The 15,420-nt window shown below is 43.4% G+C and overlaps 1 protein-coding gene across 1 annotated transcript in view; it reads left to right on the plus strand.

Annotated features, from left to right (window-relative positions):
* Positions 1 to 15,420, plus strand: part of LOC118946451 (adhesion G protein-coupled receptor B2-like) — a 217,369-nt gene that overhangs the window by 100,814 nt on the left and 101,135 nt on the right. Inside the window, exon 2 of the mRNA XM_036970609.1 lies at positions 4,457 to 5,339. Coding sequence (XP_036826504.1) covers positions 4,472 to 5,339 — 868 coding nt within the window. The 5' untranslated portion in view covers positions 4,457 to 4,471. The remainder of the gene's footprint in view (positions 1 to 4,456; positions 5,340 to 15,420) is intronic.

The raw sequence follows: 15,420 nt of genomic DNA on the forward strand, positions 1-15,420 counted from the left end.
TGGTGTCATATAGACCATCATATTATACCATGATGTCATATAGACTATCCATTTATACCATTATGTCATATAGACTATAATATTATCACATGATGACATATAGACTATCCTGTTATACCATAATGTCAGATAGACTGTTATACCATGATGCCATATAGACTATCCTATTACATTATGACATCATACAGATCATATTATACCATGATATCATATAGACTAGCCATTTATACCATGATGTAATATAGACTATCCTATTATACTGTGATGTCATATAGACTTTCCGTTCAGATCATGATGTCATGTAGACTGTCCGATTTTGCATGATGTCGTATAGACTATCCTATTATACCATGATGCCAAATAGACTAGCCTATTATTCCATGATGTCATATAGACTAGCTATTTTACCATGATTCTACAATAATAGAGGTTATCAGTAGCAGCGGTCTAGGATCAGCTTAGCTTCATGATTCCCTGCCTAACTCCAAAGACACTGCAGAGAGACCAACATAACTTTGACCTAAAGGCTTCAGCATGCTTCAGGCCTTCTGGTGCCGACTGAACTCGGCTAGTCCAACTGAACAAGTGTGCTCGCATACTCCCTAAAAAGAGAAAAAATGACATTGTTTGTCCATTTTGAGACGCCGTAGCCAGTTTACACGTCCTCAAAATTACTCAAGCAATATGTCATTCATTCTGACGTTTTTGCCAAAGAGATTTTTGTCGCGCAATTTTACATTTAACTAAGATGTTTGCTGCAGTATTTTTCAATTAAAAAATGTGCATTAAACTACTGCTGTTAAAAGACAACAAAGACTATTGAAGAATCTCTACTGTTGACCAATCACAGATGAAGGGGCGTAGACTTTGGCTCCGAACTTGTTGTGTGCCCGAACAGGCGAAAAAACCCTCAACGAAGTCCAAAAATGTTACAAAACTCGTCAAAATATATGCACAAACTCTACCAAACGGTTTCTCCTGGGAAGCATGTGGACATCTTTAGCCCCACACACACAGGAATGATGAGTCACTGCCATCACCTATCTTGCATATGAAATCCCAGATTAACTAAACTGACCAATCAAAAAATGACCAATCAAAAGGCCGGAGAAGGATAGAATGAGAGGGAGAACAGAGTTCTGGTTGGCTGATATTGAATGGATTTTGTATTGTTGTATTGTGTATCCTTGGGAAAGTCCATAAACATCGTCTTTGGCTCAAGCAACATATTTTGTTTTTGTTCATACAGTATATAGCATAATACAGCAGAGAAATATGATTCCCTCTGTTGTCATACTATCTCTGTGCTTTGCCCAGTTTCCCAGAATATGTGCTATCCTACCTCTAATCTCAACATAGCTATATATATCTCTCTGCTCTACCCCCCCACCCCTCACACAACCCTAACCTCTCTTCTCTCTTCCTCTCTCTACCCCTTACCCTCCCTCTGTCTCTCTCTCTCTCTATCTCTGTTTCTCTCTCTCTCTCTCTCTCTGTCTCTCTCTCTCTCTCGCTCTCTCTCGCTCTCGCTCTCCCACCCCTAACCCTCTCCCAAGCCTCCTTCTGTCTGTCTGTCTGTCTGTCTGTCTGTCTGTCTGTCTGTGTGTCTGTCTGTCTGCCTGCCTGCCTGCCTGCCTGCCTGCCTGCCTGCCTGTGTGTCTCTCTCTCTCTCTCTGTTTCTCTCTCTCTTTCGCTCTCCCACCCCTAACCCTCTCCCAAGCCTCCTTCTGTCTGTCGGTCTGTCCATCTGTCTCTCTCTCTCTCTCTCTCCCTCCCTTTATTCCTTTCATGTCTGTGAAAAGACTCATTAGTGGAGACGAGCTGTACCCTCTCCACCGCCTCTCTTTGTCACACTCCTTTCTGGAAACACTCTTTACGTGATGTTGTAACCATGGCCCCTAGCCTGTTACCATGGCCACTAACCTCTTACCCTGGCCCCTAGACTCTTACCCTGAACCCTAGGCCCTTTCCCTGGCCTCTATTCTCTTATCATGGCCCCTACCTCTTACCCTGGCCACTAGCCTCTTACTGTGGCCCCTAGCCTCTAACCCTGGCCCCTAGCCTCTTACCCTAGCACATATCTTCTTACCATGGCCCCTAGCTTCTTACTACCATGACCCCTTCAGTCTCTCTCTCTCTCTCTCACACACACACACACACACACACACACACACACACACACACACACACACACACACACGACATTCCACAAAAAGGGAAAAATGAGAGTTGAAATAGTTGTCCTTCTTCTAGCTGTCTTGTTAAAGTTTCTCTGGGCTCTGTGTAATCTCTCTAGTATTTGTATGGGACAGTCTTCTATAACTGTCCTACGCCCTGAAATCGTTCAGCCGTGGATTGTGTGTGTGGCGTGTTGTGTGTAGTGTGCGGTGTGTATGTGGTATGTGTGTGTGGTTTGCTGTGTGTGTGGTATGTGGTGTGTGTGGTGTGTCGTGTATGTGGTGTGTTTTATGTGTGATGTGTGTGTGTGTGTTGTGTGCGGTGTACTTGTGTTTGTGTGTGTGGGGGGTGTGTTGTGTTGTGTGTGTGGTGTGTGGTGTGTGTGTGTGTGTGTGGTGTGTGTGACGTGTGGTGTGTGCTGTGTACACTTAGCCAGTGCTGGACCTATTGTTACCCAGAGTAAACCAGTTCTCTGTCAGTTCGTAATGGAAAAGGCATCGATGTATGAAGATGAGCACCAGTCATGAACCTCTCCCTCGCCCTATCCCTCCCTCGCTCTATCCCTCTCTTTATCCCTCTCCCTATCCCTCCCTCCCTCTATCCCTCTCTTTATCCCTCCCTCCCTCCCTCCCTCCCTCCCTCCCTCCCTCCCTCCCTTCCTCCCTCCCTCCCTCCCTCCCTCCCTATCCCTCCCTCCCTCTATCCCTCTCTCTATCCCTGTCTCTGTCCCTCTCCCTCCCTCCCTCCCTCCCTCCCTCCCTCCCTCCCTCCCTCCCTCCCTCCCTCCCTCCCTCCCTCCCTCCCTCCCTCCCTCTATCCCTCTCTTTATCCCTCTCCATATCCCTCCCTCCCTCTATCCCTCTCTTTATCCCCCTCCCTCCCTCCCTCCCTCCCTCCCTCCCTCCCTCCCTCCCTCCCTCCCTCCCTCCCTCTGTCCCTCTCCCTATCCCTCTATCCCTCTCCCTCTCTCTATCCCTCTCTCTGTCCCTCTCTCCCTCCCTCTCTCTATCCCTCTCGCTCTCCCTCTCCCTCACTGCCATTCCATCTTTATGTCCATGATGAGGCACTTGAAAGCCTCTTTCAAGTGAACATGAGTTAAAACTGACTAAAATATTAATAAGTTATCGATATTTTCTATCCTTTTCTGGCACTTATTGGATCAGTCTGTATGTGTGTGTGTATGTGTCTGTGTGTTTGTTTGCATGTGCGTGTACGTGTCTGTGTGTGTTAGCGTTTGCGAGTAAGCATGAGTGTGTGTGTGTGTGTCTGTGTCTCTGTGTGTGTGTGTGTGTGTGTGTGTATATATGTGAGTCTGAGTGTGTAAATATCTCGCTGGTGCCAGACCCTCACTGTGAAGGCAGGGGTAATGTTTTTTCCCATCACTTTGGGTAAGATACTCAGCAGAGTGTGTGTGTGTGTGTGTGTGTGTGTGGGGGGGGGGGGGGGGGGGGGGGTGTAGAGGGTTGTACACAGTTCACATCTCAACAGCAAAGTCATCAGCCCCTTTAATCCAGCCCGCCAGGGGAGAGAGAGTGCGTGTGTATGTGTGTATGTGCGTGTGTATGTGTGTATGTGTGTGTGTGTGTGTGTGTGTGTGGTACATAGTTCACATCTCAACAGCAAAGTCATCACCCCTTTAATCCAGCCCGTCAGGGGAGTGTGTGTGTGTGTGTGTGTGTGTGTGTGTGTGTTAGCCGAAGAGTGTCCTTCACAGGAGTACCATGCCCATAAACTGTAAGGAGAGAGACTGTGATGGGGAAGAGACTGTAAGGGAGAGAGACTGTAATGGAGAGAGACTGTGAGAGAGAGAGAATGTGAGAGAGAGAGACTGTGAGAGAGAGAGAGAGACTGTGACGGGGAAGAGACTGTGAGGAAGACAGACTGAGAGGAAGAGAGACTGAGAGGGAGAGTGACTGTGAGGGAGAGAGACTGTGAGGGAGACAGACTGTGAGATGAGAGGAAGGAGAGATAGCCAATGTTTTGTCCAGCATTGCTGCATGTATTCATAATCTATTTTCCACTCAATAAGTGTTTTTGAAATATTTCACTCTCATTCTGCCAGACATATCATTTTGGAATTGATGTCTGCTTTGTACTGAGTCTCTGTTCCCTCTCTCTCCCTCTCTCTCTCTCTCCCTCTCTCTCTCTCTCTCTCCCTCTCTCCCTCTCTCTCTCTCTCCCCCTATCTCTCTCTCCCCCCTCTCCCCCTCTCTCCCCCCATCTCTCTCCCCCCTCTGCCCCCTCTCCCCCCTCTATCTCTCTCTCCCTCTCTCTGCAGGACCAATGACATAGGATGAACACTGCTGGAGGGGTGTGTCTGTGTGTGCTGTCGTCCCTCTTTGCTGTGGCCTGGGCCGTAGCTGCCTTAGTTCCTCCAGCTCCTCTCTCTGCCCTGGCCGCTGCCTATGGGTCTACCAGTGGCGTCTCTCCCGGGGAGGTAGAGGGGGGCAGCCTCCCCTCCCCATGCTCCAGCCTGGTAGCCGGGGTACTGTATGGCTCTTTCTCTCTGAGAGAGCTGTTCCCGTCGCAGGTGCTGGGCTGTTCCTGGTCGTTGGAAAACCCAGATCCCACCAAGTACTCCCTCTATCTCCGATTCACCCGCCATCCCTCTATCTGTCAATCACACTACCCCATGCTCCTCCCCCTCGACCATCATCTAGCCAATCAGAGCTGTCCGCTGGATCTAGAGACGCCACCTCAAGACCAGGAAGTGATAGACCTTTGCGGCAGGCAATTAGAATCAGAGGGACCTTATTCATTTTTGCAGTTCGACAAGAACTTTGTGCAGCTGTGCCTATCGAGACTACCGACAGCCGATGAACCGCCGGTAACCAAGGAAACACTAGAACTCCGGCTGGTCGAGGTTTTGCTAATCAACAACGAGAACTCCAGTCAGTTCACCTGTGGAGTACTCTGCCGATGGTTCGAGGAGTGCCTACGCAATGGTCGTCATGGAGAAGCTGATGTTGCCGACGGCGACGGTTGCAAAGTTACGCAGACTGGTTGTGTGTGTCCTAACAACAATGTGGTCATGGCTCAGCCTGTACCCCTTCTCCCGGCAACGCCCCATAGCAACGGATCGTTGTTACCTGAGAACTGCTGCGTCACAGAGCTGCACCATAACAACGCCATCGCCATAGCGCCCAGGGACGTCAGACACGGTGAGGCTTCATTCCCTTTGGTTCTGTTTACAATCTGTCAGTCGAGCAGATTGCTCTCATTGGTTGTCTGGTCTAGTTAAAAGTTTTGAAAACTGTTAAAGCGTGTTTTATTTGAAAGGATGCTGATATTGGTTTTCTAATGTTGAGTTGTTGTTGTCTGCTATGCATCTTCATCAGCAAATTATCATTTTCTTCCAAAGGAATTATTTAGTAACTTAATAGGATATATTCTGAGGGTTGAGTTTTGTTTGGCCGGAGTGTCCTTTGATTCCACTCTAAAGGGTCATGGACTTGTATTACTGCTTGATCAAGCTTGTATTTCTCTTATTGGCTTTAAAAAGGGCCCTAACATGACTTATCAAAAGACTTGTGTAAATATGTATCAGAAGTTAATTCTTTTTGATGTATATTTTATTAGAGGGGCAGGGCTGCTGGTGAGGCTGTGTACGTGGACTCACTGATCAATCGCTGTTTGGTATGTGCCTGCCTGCCTGCCTGCCTGCCTGCCTGCGTGTTTCTTTACTTATTCATCCATATGTCGATTTGTGGAGTAGCTTCTCAGTTGTTAATGTATACGTATGGAACAGCCTCTTAGAGAGTGAGAGCTGTGCATCTGCTCGTGCAGTATTAGAATGTTTTCTCAGGACAAGTGGGGTTTACATCAACAGATAAACAGAGATGAATGTACATGCTGAGTGTTAGTGATGGGGGAAAAATCCATACAATTACATTTCTGGATATTAATTTGACGATATATATTACCATATCGTTTTGACAATATCGCAATATTATTTTTGCCCTAGTTGGCTGTACCTGCACCAAAACTACAGTTTATCTTTTTAAATAGGGAACCACTTTGTTTTGATGACTTGCTCAAGGCACTGTCTTGTCCCTCGCAATAAAATCACGGAATCGAATCGCAATACATATAGAATCTTGAGAATAGCAATACATATCGTAGCTATTGTGAGGCCCCTGGCGATTCCCAGCCCTACTGAATGTGTTAAGGAAGGTCGTAAACACACAGGCACAAAAAACGTGCCTACAAAGAGGTGATCAGTCACATATTCACACATGCACAAAGATCATGAACCGTAATGCTTTATTTTTCAGAGGCAGCACTGTTTTCTGTACTGCAAGGCTGATTGTGGGCCAGCTTGACTGATCTGTCCTAACGAGAATCCAATATTCTAATCAGATATTACAAATCCTCCTTGTCAGAGAACAGACACACACGGGCACACAAACACACACACACACACACAGCTCTGCCCTCAGCCTTGGAGGTGATGTTACCTATCAGGCAACACGGGATCAATGGGACAGATATAGTTCATTATCTAATCAGCACACAGAGAGAGAGAGAGAGAGAGAGAGAGAGCGAGAGAGAGAGAGAGAGAGAGAGAGAGAGAGAGAGAGAGAGAGAAAGAGAGAGACAGAGACAGAGACAGAGATACACAATTTAATGATTTTCATTCTGCTATTTTTTTTTACCTCTTAGTCTGAAATTACAGGCACTTTAATAATTTTCTGGAGATCAAGACAGTAAAAGATGAGATTTTACATAAATCCACTGGATGGGAAATTATATTTTCAGAATGTTTCTAATGTTTTTCTGTCAAGTAGTAATCCTTTATCCAGTGACTGGTTGTAGGCTGTGTTTCTTTCTCAACAATCCCAGAGTGGTCTAATTACACATTCTCCAAACGTCAAATTCCAAAGTGTTTTTGTTGCTCCTGCTGCTCTGTGTCGTTCCACCTTCTGATCCATAACCTACTTGATATGGATATAGCACACTATCCAGTGGCCGGTTTTGAAGGCGTTTCACGAATTTCGAGTTCAATCTTGAACGACCTGGCTGCTAGATATAATGATGTTTAGTCTCTTTCCATCCCCACCCCCTCTTTTTCTTAACTTCTTGACGCTACCCATCCTGGTACCGGGATAATTGTCATCAGCAACCGCTGAATAGCATAGCGCCACAGTCAAATAATATTACTAAAAAATATTCATATTCATGAAATTACAAGTGCAATATTGTAAAACACAGTTTAGCCTTTTGTTAATCCACCTTTCGTCTCAGATTTTGAAATTATGCTTTAGAGCGAAAGCAATCCAAGCGTTTGTGTAAGTTTATCGATAGGCAGGCATAACATTATGTACACTTAGCATTAAGTAGCTAGGTCACGAAAATCAGAAAAGCAATCAAAAAAATAATTTACCTTTGATGATCTTCGAATGTTTTCACTCACGAGACTCCCAGTGTTAGTGCCGTGTGCATAGGCGGCAGGAAAGTCAAGCGCAGGAGAGTCAAAATGGAGTGTAAATGGAGTCTTTTAATAAATGTCCACGGAACATGCTCCATAACACTAAAAGTATTAAATGAACAAACATGGGTACGAGGACCCGACGCGCACCAACACCACAAGTAAACAACACTGACAATAAAACAATCTCTGACAAGGACATGAGGGGAAACAGAGGGTTAAATACACAACAGGTAATGAATGGGATTGAAAACAGGTGTGTGGGAAGACAAGACAAAACCAATGGAAAATGAAAAATGGATCAATGATGGCTAGAAGACCGGTGACATCGAACGACGAGCACCGCCCGAACAAGGAGAGGCTACGACTTCGGCAGACACCCAGTTACACAACAAATGTTCCTTTTGTTCCATAAAGATTATTTTTATACCCAAAATACCGACGTTTGTTCGTCGCGTTATGTTCAGAAATCCACAGGAAAGAGCGGTCACGACAACGCAGACGTATATTCCAAATAATATCCATAATGTCCACAGAAACATGTCAAACGTTTTTTATAATCAATCCTCAGGTTGTTTTTAAAATATATATTCGATAATATATCAACCGAGTGTGTAGCTTTTTCAATAACAGCGGGAGAAACAATGGCCGCTAATTTGTATTTGTGGTCTTGGCGACTGTATCTTTTTTAGATCACCATTATTTTGGTCTTACTGAGATTTACTGTCAGGGCCCAGGTCTGGCAGAATCTGTGCAGAATATCTAGGTGCTATTGTAGGCCCTCCTTGGTTGGTGACAGAAGCACCAGATCATCAGCAAATAGTAGACATTTGAATTCAGATTCTAGTAGGGTGAGGCCGGGTGCTGCAGACTTTTCTAGTGCTGCGCCAATTCGTTGATATATATGTTGAAGAGGGTGGGGCTTATGCTGCATCCCTGTCTCAACCCACGGCCCTGTGGGAAGAAATGTGTGTGTTTTTTGCCTATTTTAACCGCACACTTGTTGTTTGTGTACATGGATTTTATAATGTCGTATGTTTTACCCTCTACCCCACTTTCCATCAATTTGTATAGCAGACCCTCATGCCAAATTGAGTCGAAGGCTTTTTTGAAATCAACAAAGCATGAGAAGACTTTGCATTTGTTTTGGTTTGTTTCTTTGTCAATTAGGGTATGCAGGTTGAATACATGGTCTGTTGTACGGTAATTTGGTAAAAACCCTATTTTACATTTGCTCAGTACATAGTTTTCACTGACGAAATGTATGAATCTGCTGTTAATGATAATGCAGCAGATTTTCCCATGGTTGCTGTTGACGCATATCCCACTGTAGGTAATGGGGTAAAACGTGTCTCCACTTTTGTGGATTGGAGTGATCAGTCCTTGTTTCCAAATATTGGGGAAGATGCCAGAGTATTGGATGATGTTAAAAAGTTTTAGTATAGCCAGTTGGAATTTGTTGTCTGTATATTTGATCATTTCATTGAGAATACCATCAACACCACATACATTTTTGGGTTGGAGGGTTTGTATTTTGTCCTGTAGCTCAAGGTAATTTGAGCTTTTTTTTAGACGTGCTGTTCCCTCTTTTTTTGTAGTGTATTTCTGTATTGTTTTAGTGATTCACCATAGATTTTTGCATTCTTCATCAAACCATTTGTCATTGTTGTTCATTTTCTTCGTTTTTTCTATTTGAGATTTTTAGATTTGATAGGGAAGCTGTGAGGTCAAATATGCTGTTAAGATTTTCTACTGCCAAGTTCACACCTTCACTATTACAGTGTAACGTTTTACCCAGGAAATTGTCTAAAAGGGATTGAATTTGTTGTTGACTAATTGTTTTTGGTAGGTTTCCAAATTGCATTCCTTCCATCTATACCATGTCTTAATGTTACTCAGTTATTTGGCTTTGATGCCTTATGATTGAAAATTGCTCTGTTCAAGTAGACTGTGATTTTTCTGTTGTCTGATGTGTCAGTGGGCTGACTGTGAACGCTCTGAGAGACTCTGGATTGAGGTCAGTGATAAAGTAGTCTCCAGTACTACTGCCAAGAGATGAGCTATAGGTGTTCCTACCATAGGAGTCCCCTCAAAGCCTACCATTGACTATGTACATATCCTGCGTTCGACAGAGCTGCAGGAGTTGTGACCCGTTTTTGTGGGTTATGTTGTCATAGATGTGCCTAGGGGGGCATATGGGGGGGTTCTGGCATTTGGGTTGTCCGGTTCTGGCATTTGGGTTGCCACAGACTGCTACATGTCCCTGTGCCTGGAAATGATTGATTTCCCCTCTCCAGGATGGAGAAGCTGTCTTCATTAAAGTATGGGGATTCTATAGGTAGCACACAGGAGGACATTTTTCTCTGTTAAGATAATGTCCATTTGAATTTCTAGCCAAATGTAAAATGTTCCTGTTTTGATTAATTTAATGGAGTGAGTTAGGTCTGCTATATACCAAATTACATACCCCCGGAGTTCCTTCCTTATTTCATACCTGGTAGTTTGGTGGATGGGACTACCAGCTCTCTGTAACCTAGAGGGCAACCAGTGGGTCCGTCTCCTCTATAGCAGGTTTCATGCAGGATGACAATGTCTGTATTACATATTTCTTTGGTGAAGTCCAGGATCCTGCTCTTTAGGCCGAAGGCAGATGACCTCAGGCCTTGGATATTCCAGGATGAGAGAGGGAAGGCTTTGTGTTCCATAAAGTGTTCAATGTTGTTGGTCGTGTGGTTTGGCCTCAGGCCAGTAAGTGTGAGCAGAGCCTGCTGAGCATCTGGTACATGCCATTGGCTTGGTCTAGTGTAAGAGTGGGAGTTGGGCCTGTTTGCCTGCTAACTGCCTGGGGAGTATGTGTGACTTCCATGTTGATGCCCTCTTTGCCGGGTTGGGGTGCATGGGGTGGGCAGGAGGGGCATAGGTCTGATCTGAGTGGGCCTAAATGGGGTGTGGGCATGGTTGACTTGGGGGAGTGTTGATTGGTTGGGGTGGGGGTGTGTATGTGGCTGGTGGTGTTTTGGTCTGGATGTAAGTCCTCTCGGCATCTCTCCCTCACACTCCCTCTCTAACTCTCTCTGTTCCTCATACTTTCTCTCTCTCTAGCTCTTACTCTCTCTCTCTCTAACTCTGTCTCTCTCGCTCACACTCAAATCAAATCAAATCACATTTTATTTGTCACATACACATGGTCAGCAGATGTTAATGTGAGTGTAGCGAAATGCTTGTGCTTCTAGTTCCGACCATGCAGTAATATCTAACAAGTAATCTAACCTAACAATTTCACAACAACTACCTTATACAAACAAGTGTAAAGGAATGAATAAGAGTATGTACATAAAAATATATGAATGGGTGATGGCGGAACGGCATAGGCAAGATGCAGTAGATGGTATAGAGTACAGTATATACATATGAGATGAGTAATGTATGGTATGTAAACATTATATTAAGTAGCATTGTATAAAGTGGCTAGTTATATAAAGTGCCTTGCGAAAGTATTCGGTCCCCCTGAAACTTTGCGACCTTTTGCCACATTTCAGGCTTCAAACATAAAGATATACAACTGTATTTTTTTGTGAAGAATCAACAACAAGTGGGACACAATCATGAAGTGGATCGACATTTATTGGATATTTCAAACTTTTTTAACAAATCAAAAACTGAAAAATTGGGCGTGCAAAATTATTCAGCCCCCTTAAGTTAATACTTTGTAGCGCCACCTTTTGCTGCGATTACAGCTGTAAGTCGCTTGGGGTATGTCTGCAACTCTACTTTGTCTCTATACTGACGCTTTTCTTGTTTGATTGCCTTGCGGAGGGAATAGCTACACTGTTTGAATTCGGTTATGTTTCCGGTCACCTTGCCCTGATTAAAAGCAGTGGTTCGTGCTTTCAGTTTTGCGCGAATGCTGCCATCAATCCACGGTTTCTGGTTGGGGAATGTTTTAATAGAAGCTGTGGGTACAACATCACCTATGCACTTGCTAATAAACTTGCTCACCGAATCAGCGTATTCATCATGTTGTTGTTTGACGCTATGCGGACCATATCCCAGTGATCGAAACAATCTTGAAGCGTGGAATCCGATTGGTCGAACCAGCGTTGAACTGACTTGAGCACGGGTACTTCCAAGTTTTAATAGCCAAGAAACAGGGACAAAGTCTCACTTCAGTGGATTTTAGTTTCAAGTAAATTATTCAACATTTATGCCTGTTTGCAGAGTTTCTAAAATTGAATCTTTCACTCAGCTCTTCACGTGCGCTCAGCCCCCAGCAGTGTTGCAGCGCAAGGTGGGATAGGCTATAGGATCTACTGAGAGACACTTCAGAATGAATGCCTAAACTTAACCATGTAGTTGTTTTTGTTTTAACCCTCTCCCAAACCTTAACCCTTAACTTAACTATTTGGAATGAATGCAGGAGTGGCTGCATAAAGGAGGAGCAGCAGGAACCCAGAGTGTCCAAGACATCTAGAAATGTAATTTTGAATTAACTTACAAATTTGACGTTTTGAGAAACATGGATACATGTCAGAATCTGAAGTTAAATTGGTCAAACCGTGACATCTTGTTGGATAAGGGTGCTCAAAAATATGATGCCAATGACGTTCTATGTCACGAACCTCGCCGAGGATGGTGCCTCTTCCTGTTCGGGCGGTGCTCGGTGGTCGTCGTAGCCGGCCTATTAGCTGCCATCGATTCCCTTTCCGTTTGTTTTGGGTTATTGGTTAATTGGGTACACCTGTTTTGTATTAGGATTTGTTTGTAGGGTATTTAGGGGCACTAGGCCCGCTGGGTATTTGTGCGGGCTTGTTTTTGTTACTCTGTGTTTTGATGGTGTGATTTTTTCCTGTATTTATTCTCCGGACTGTTTAGTCCTGTTGTTTTTGACTGGCAACTTATTTTACGCCCTGTGTGTTGGCGTGACTGTTTTTGTTGCGCTGGGGAATAAATGTGAAGAAACGACTGAACCCTGCTCTCTGCGCCTGATTCCAACCACCACACCTAGTAGATCGTAACATTCTATTTAAACTTTGAACGGTGAGCCGCTGAAGAAAAGCTGGAATAACCTTCTATCTGGCCTGTTCATTCATTCTTATAGCTCCTAAAACGGTTTGTATTGACATCCGGTATCGATGTATCTTGTTGAAGTTTTGCCTACACAAAGGTAGTGTGATGCAAACAACTCTCAAGGTCTGTCCACTTAAAGTGAAACATTCATATCTCAGTACATGGATCCACAAGCATAAACACACTCTTAAACACAACACTCACAAACATATATACACACACATTGTCACACACGGACACACAATTGTGATTGTATTTCTTCACGTTTTACTGGTGAAATGTCCAAACTGCATCTCCATGCCAATTATTTGAATGATATACATGGGAATATGCATTTAGATCTTCTTGACTTATTGTTTTGTGAGTGAATTAGAGCAGGTGGTGTTAATTAACAAACTATTAGCCTTGTATTTTGTTTCAATGAAAGAATACATCCTGCCTAGTGGCGCTCTCTGTTTGACAGATTAGATTATTTTTGGGACAATTCAGCTTCAGATAACCATCCTAAAATCTCATTAGGAATGAGGAGTTGTTTTTGGTGGAACAGTAACGTTATAGGCCTACTATGCTATGGTGTTATATTCTGTTCTGTTACATAAAATTATGTGATCTTGCAAGACATTGATTCAGCTTTGATCTAATTTTACTAGATGAGCACCATTGTGAGAAGTAAAAATCTTCTATTTAATAATAATAATATGTTATTTGTATTACAATTAGGAGTAGGCAACAGATCTTAATGATATTAAATTTTAAGCAATTGGAGCGCTCGTCGTGGTGCTGAAAGGACAGCGCCAGGATTGCGCAATGATGTTAAAGAAGTTAAACCAACTTGTTGTGCTGAAGGACAGCAATAGTATAGGCTAATAGGGCTACAACTACGTGGCATAGCTATTTGTAAGCTATAGCTTAGTACAAATACAAATACATATAGCTTAATATTATTGCACTGTTTGAGAGGAAAGCTTTATTGTGTCACAACGGCCGTGACTGGGAGTCCCATAGGGCGGTGCACAATTGGCCCATCGTCGTTCGGGTTAGGGGAGGGTTTGGCCAGGAGGGACTTTACTTGGCTCATCGCTCTAGCAACTCCATGTGGCGGGCCGGGCGCCTGCAGGATGACTTCAAGTGGTCAGTTGAATTGTGTTTCTTCCGAAACATTGGTGCAGCTTGCTTCCGTGTTAAGCAGGCTTAACTTTTTGATTCTAGGGGGCACTATTTTCATTTTTGGAAAAATAACGTTCCCAAAGTAAACGGGCTATTTTGTCAGGACAAGATGCACGAATATGCATATAATTGACCGCTTAGGATAGAAAACACAAAAATATTGTCTGTGAGTATAACAGAACTGATATAACAGGCGAAAGCCTGAGAAAAATCCAACCAGGAAGGGACTCCTAATCACACATATGACGTTTTGAAAAGATCTGACCTTTTTAACCCTTGGAAACAGCACCCATGACACCATTTAAGGCACTTCTGGTTTACACAGGAAGCTGAAAGTGAACACATATCCTCCTTGCGGTAGGCAATTATAGAATTTTGAGTTTTAAGTCTTTATGTTATGACCATCACCAAAATGACATTGTACGATTTCTCTTAAATGACGATAGATACATGGCTGGTTCTTTTTTTATTGACACCGGAGGCTCCTTGACTTTGACGTGAAGCGGAAGAATTATTGCTCTATTTTCATTTTGGACCTTTAATCCCAGAAAAATGGCCATAACTCAAAAACCGTTGAGGCCTAGACGCCATCTTGTTCGGGGCCAACTGCCCATTATGCGAAAACTATGTTCACCAAGTTTCGTCGTGATTCGTGATGTGTTGTACATTTGCAATATGATTCCATTCCTTTATCGGGACAGCGGAAAAATGACCAAAATGTGATTATTTTATAAAACGGAAACCGAATGTCCGAGAGAGTTCGTTTGATGACTTCCCGGTAGATCCGGCCCTGCCGCACGGCCCGACGCCGTCCGCACATTTTACAAACGTTTTTGGACGTCTAGTAAGGGACCGTACATTTGCAATATGGACTTTCTCACTAACCATATGGCGAATGTCAAAATGTTCCCTTAAGGTATGTTATGGCTGCAATCCCACTAACGGGATCGATATGACAACTACCATTGAAAATAGAGGGCGCCAAATTCAAACCACAGAAATCTCATTATTACAATTCCTAAAACATACATGTGTTTTATATCATTTTAAAGTTAATCTTGTTGTTAATCCCACCAAAGTGTCTGATTTCAAATATGCTTTTCAGCAAAAGGACTACAAACATTTATGTTAGGTCTCCACCAAACCACAATAAGCACAGCCATTTTCCAGCGAAATATAGCATTCACAAAAAGAAGAAATACAGATCAAATTAATCACTAACCTTTAATTATCTTCATCAGATGACACTCATAGGACTTCATGTTACACAATACATCCATGTTTTGTTTGATAAAGTTCATATTTATATAAAAAAATCTGAGTTCATATTGGCATATTAGATTCACTAGTTCCAAAAACATCAAGTGATTTTTCATAGCCACATCGTTTCAACAGAAATACTCATCATAAATGTTGATGATAATACAAGTTATACACATGGAATTATAGATATACCTCTCCTTAATGCAACCGCTGTGTCAGATTTCAAAAAAAGTTTACGGAAAAAGCAACCCATGCAATAAACTGAGACGGAGCTCAGAACAGTAGACCAAATTAGCCACCATGTTGGAGTCAACAGA

Source organism: Oncorhynchus mykiss, chromosome 32 (genome assembly GCF_013265735.2).
Source record: "Oncorhynchus mykiss isolate Arlee chromosome 32, USDA_OmykA_1.1, whole genome shotgun sequence".
NCBI classification, from domain to species: Eukaryota; Metazoa; Chordata; class Actinopteri; order Salmoniformes; family Salmonidae; genus Oncorhynchus; species Oncorhynchus mykiss.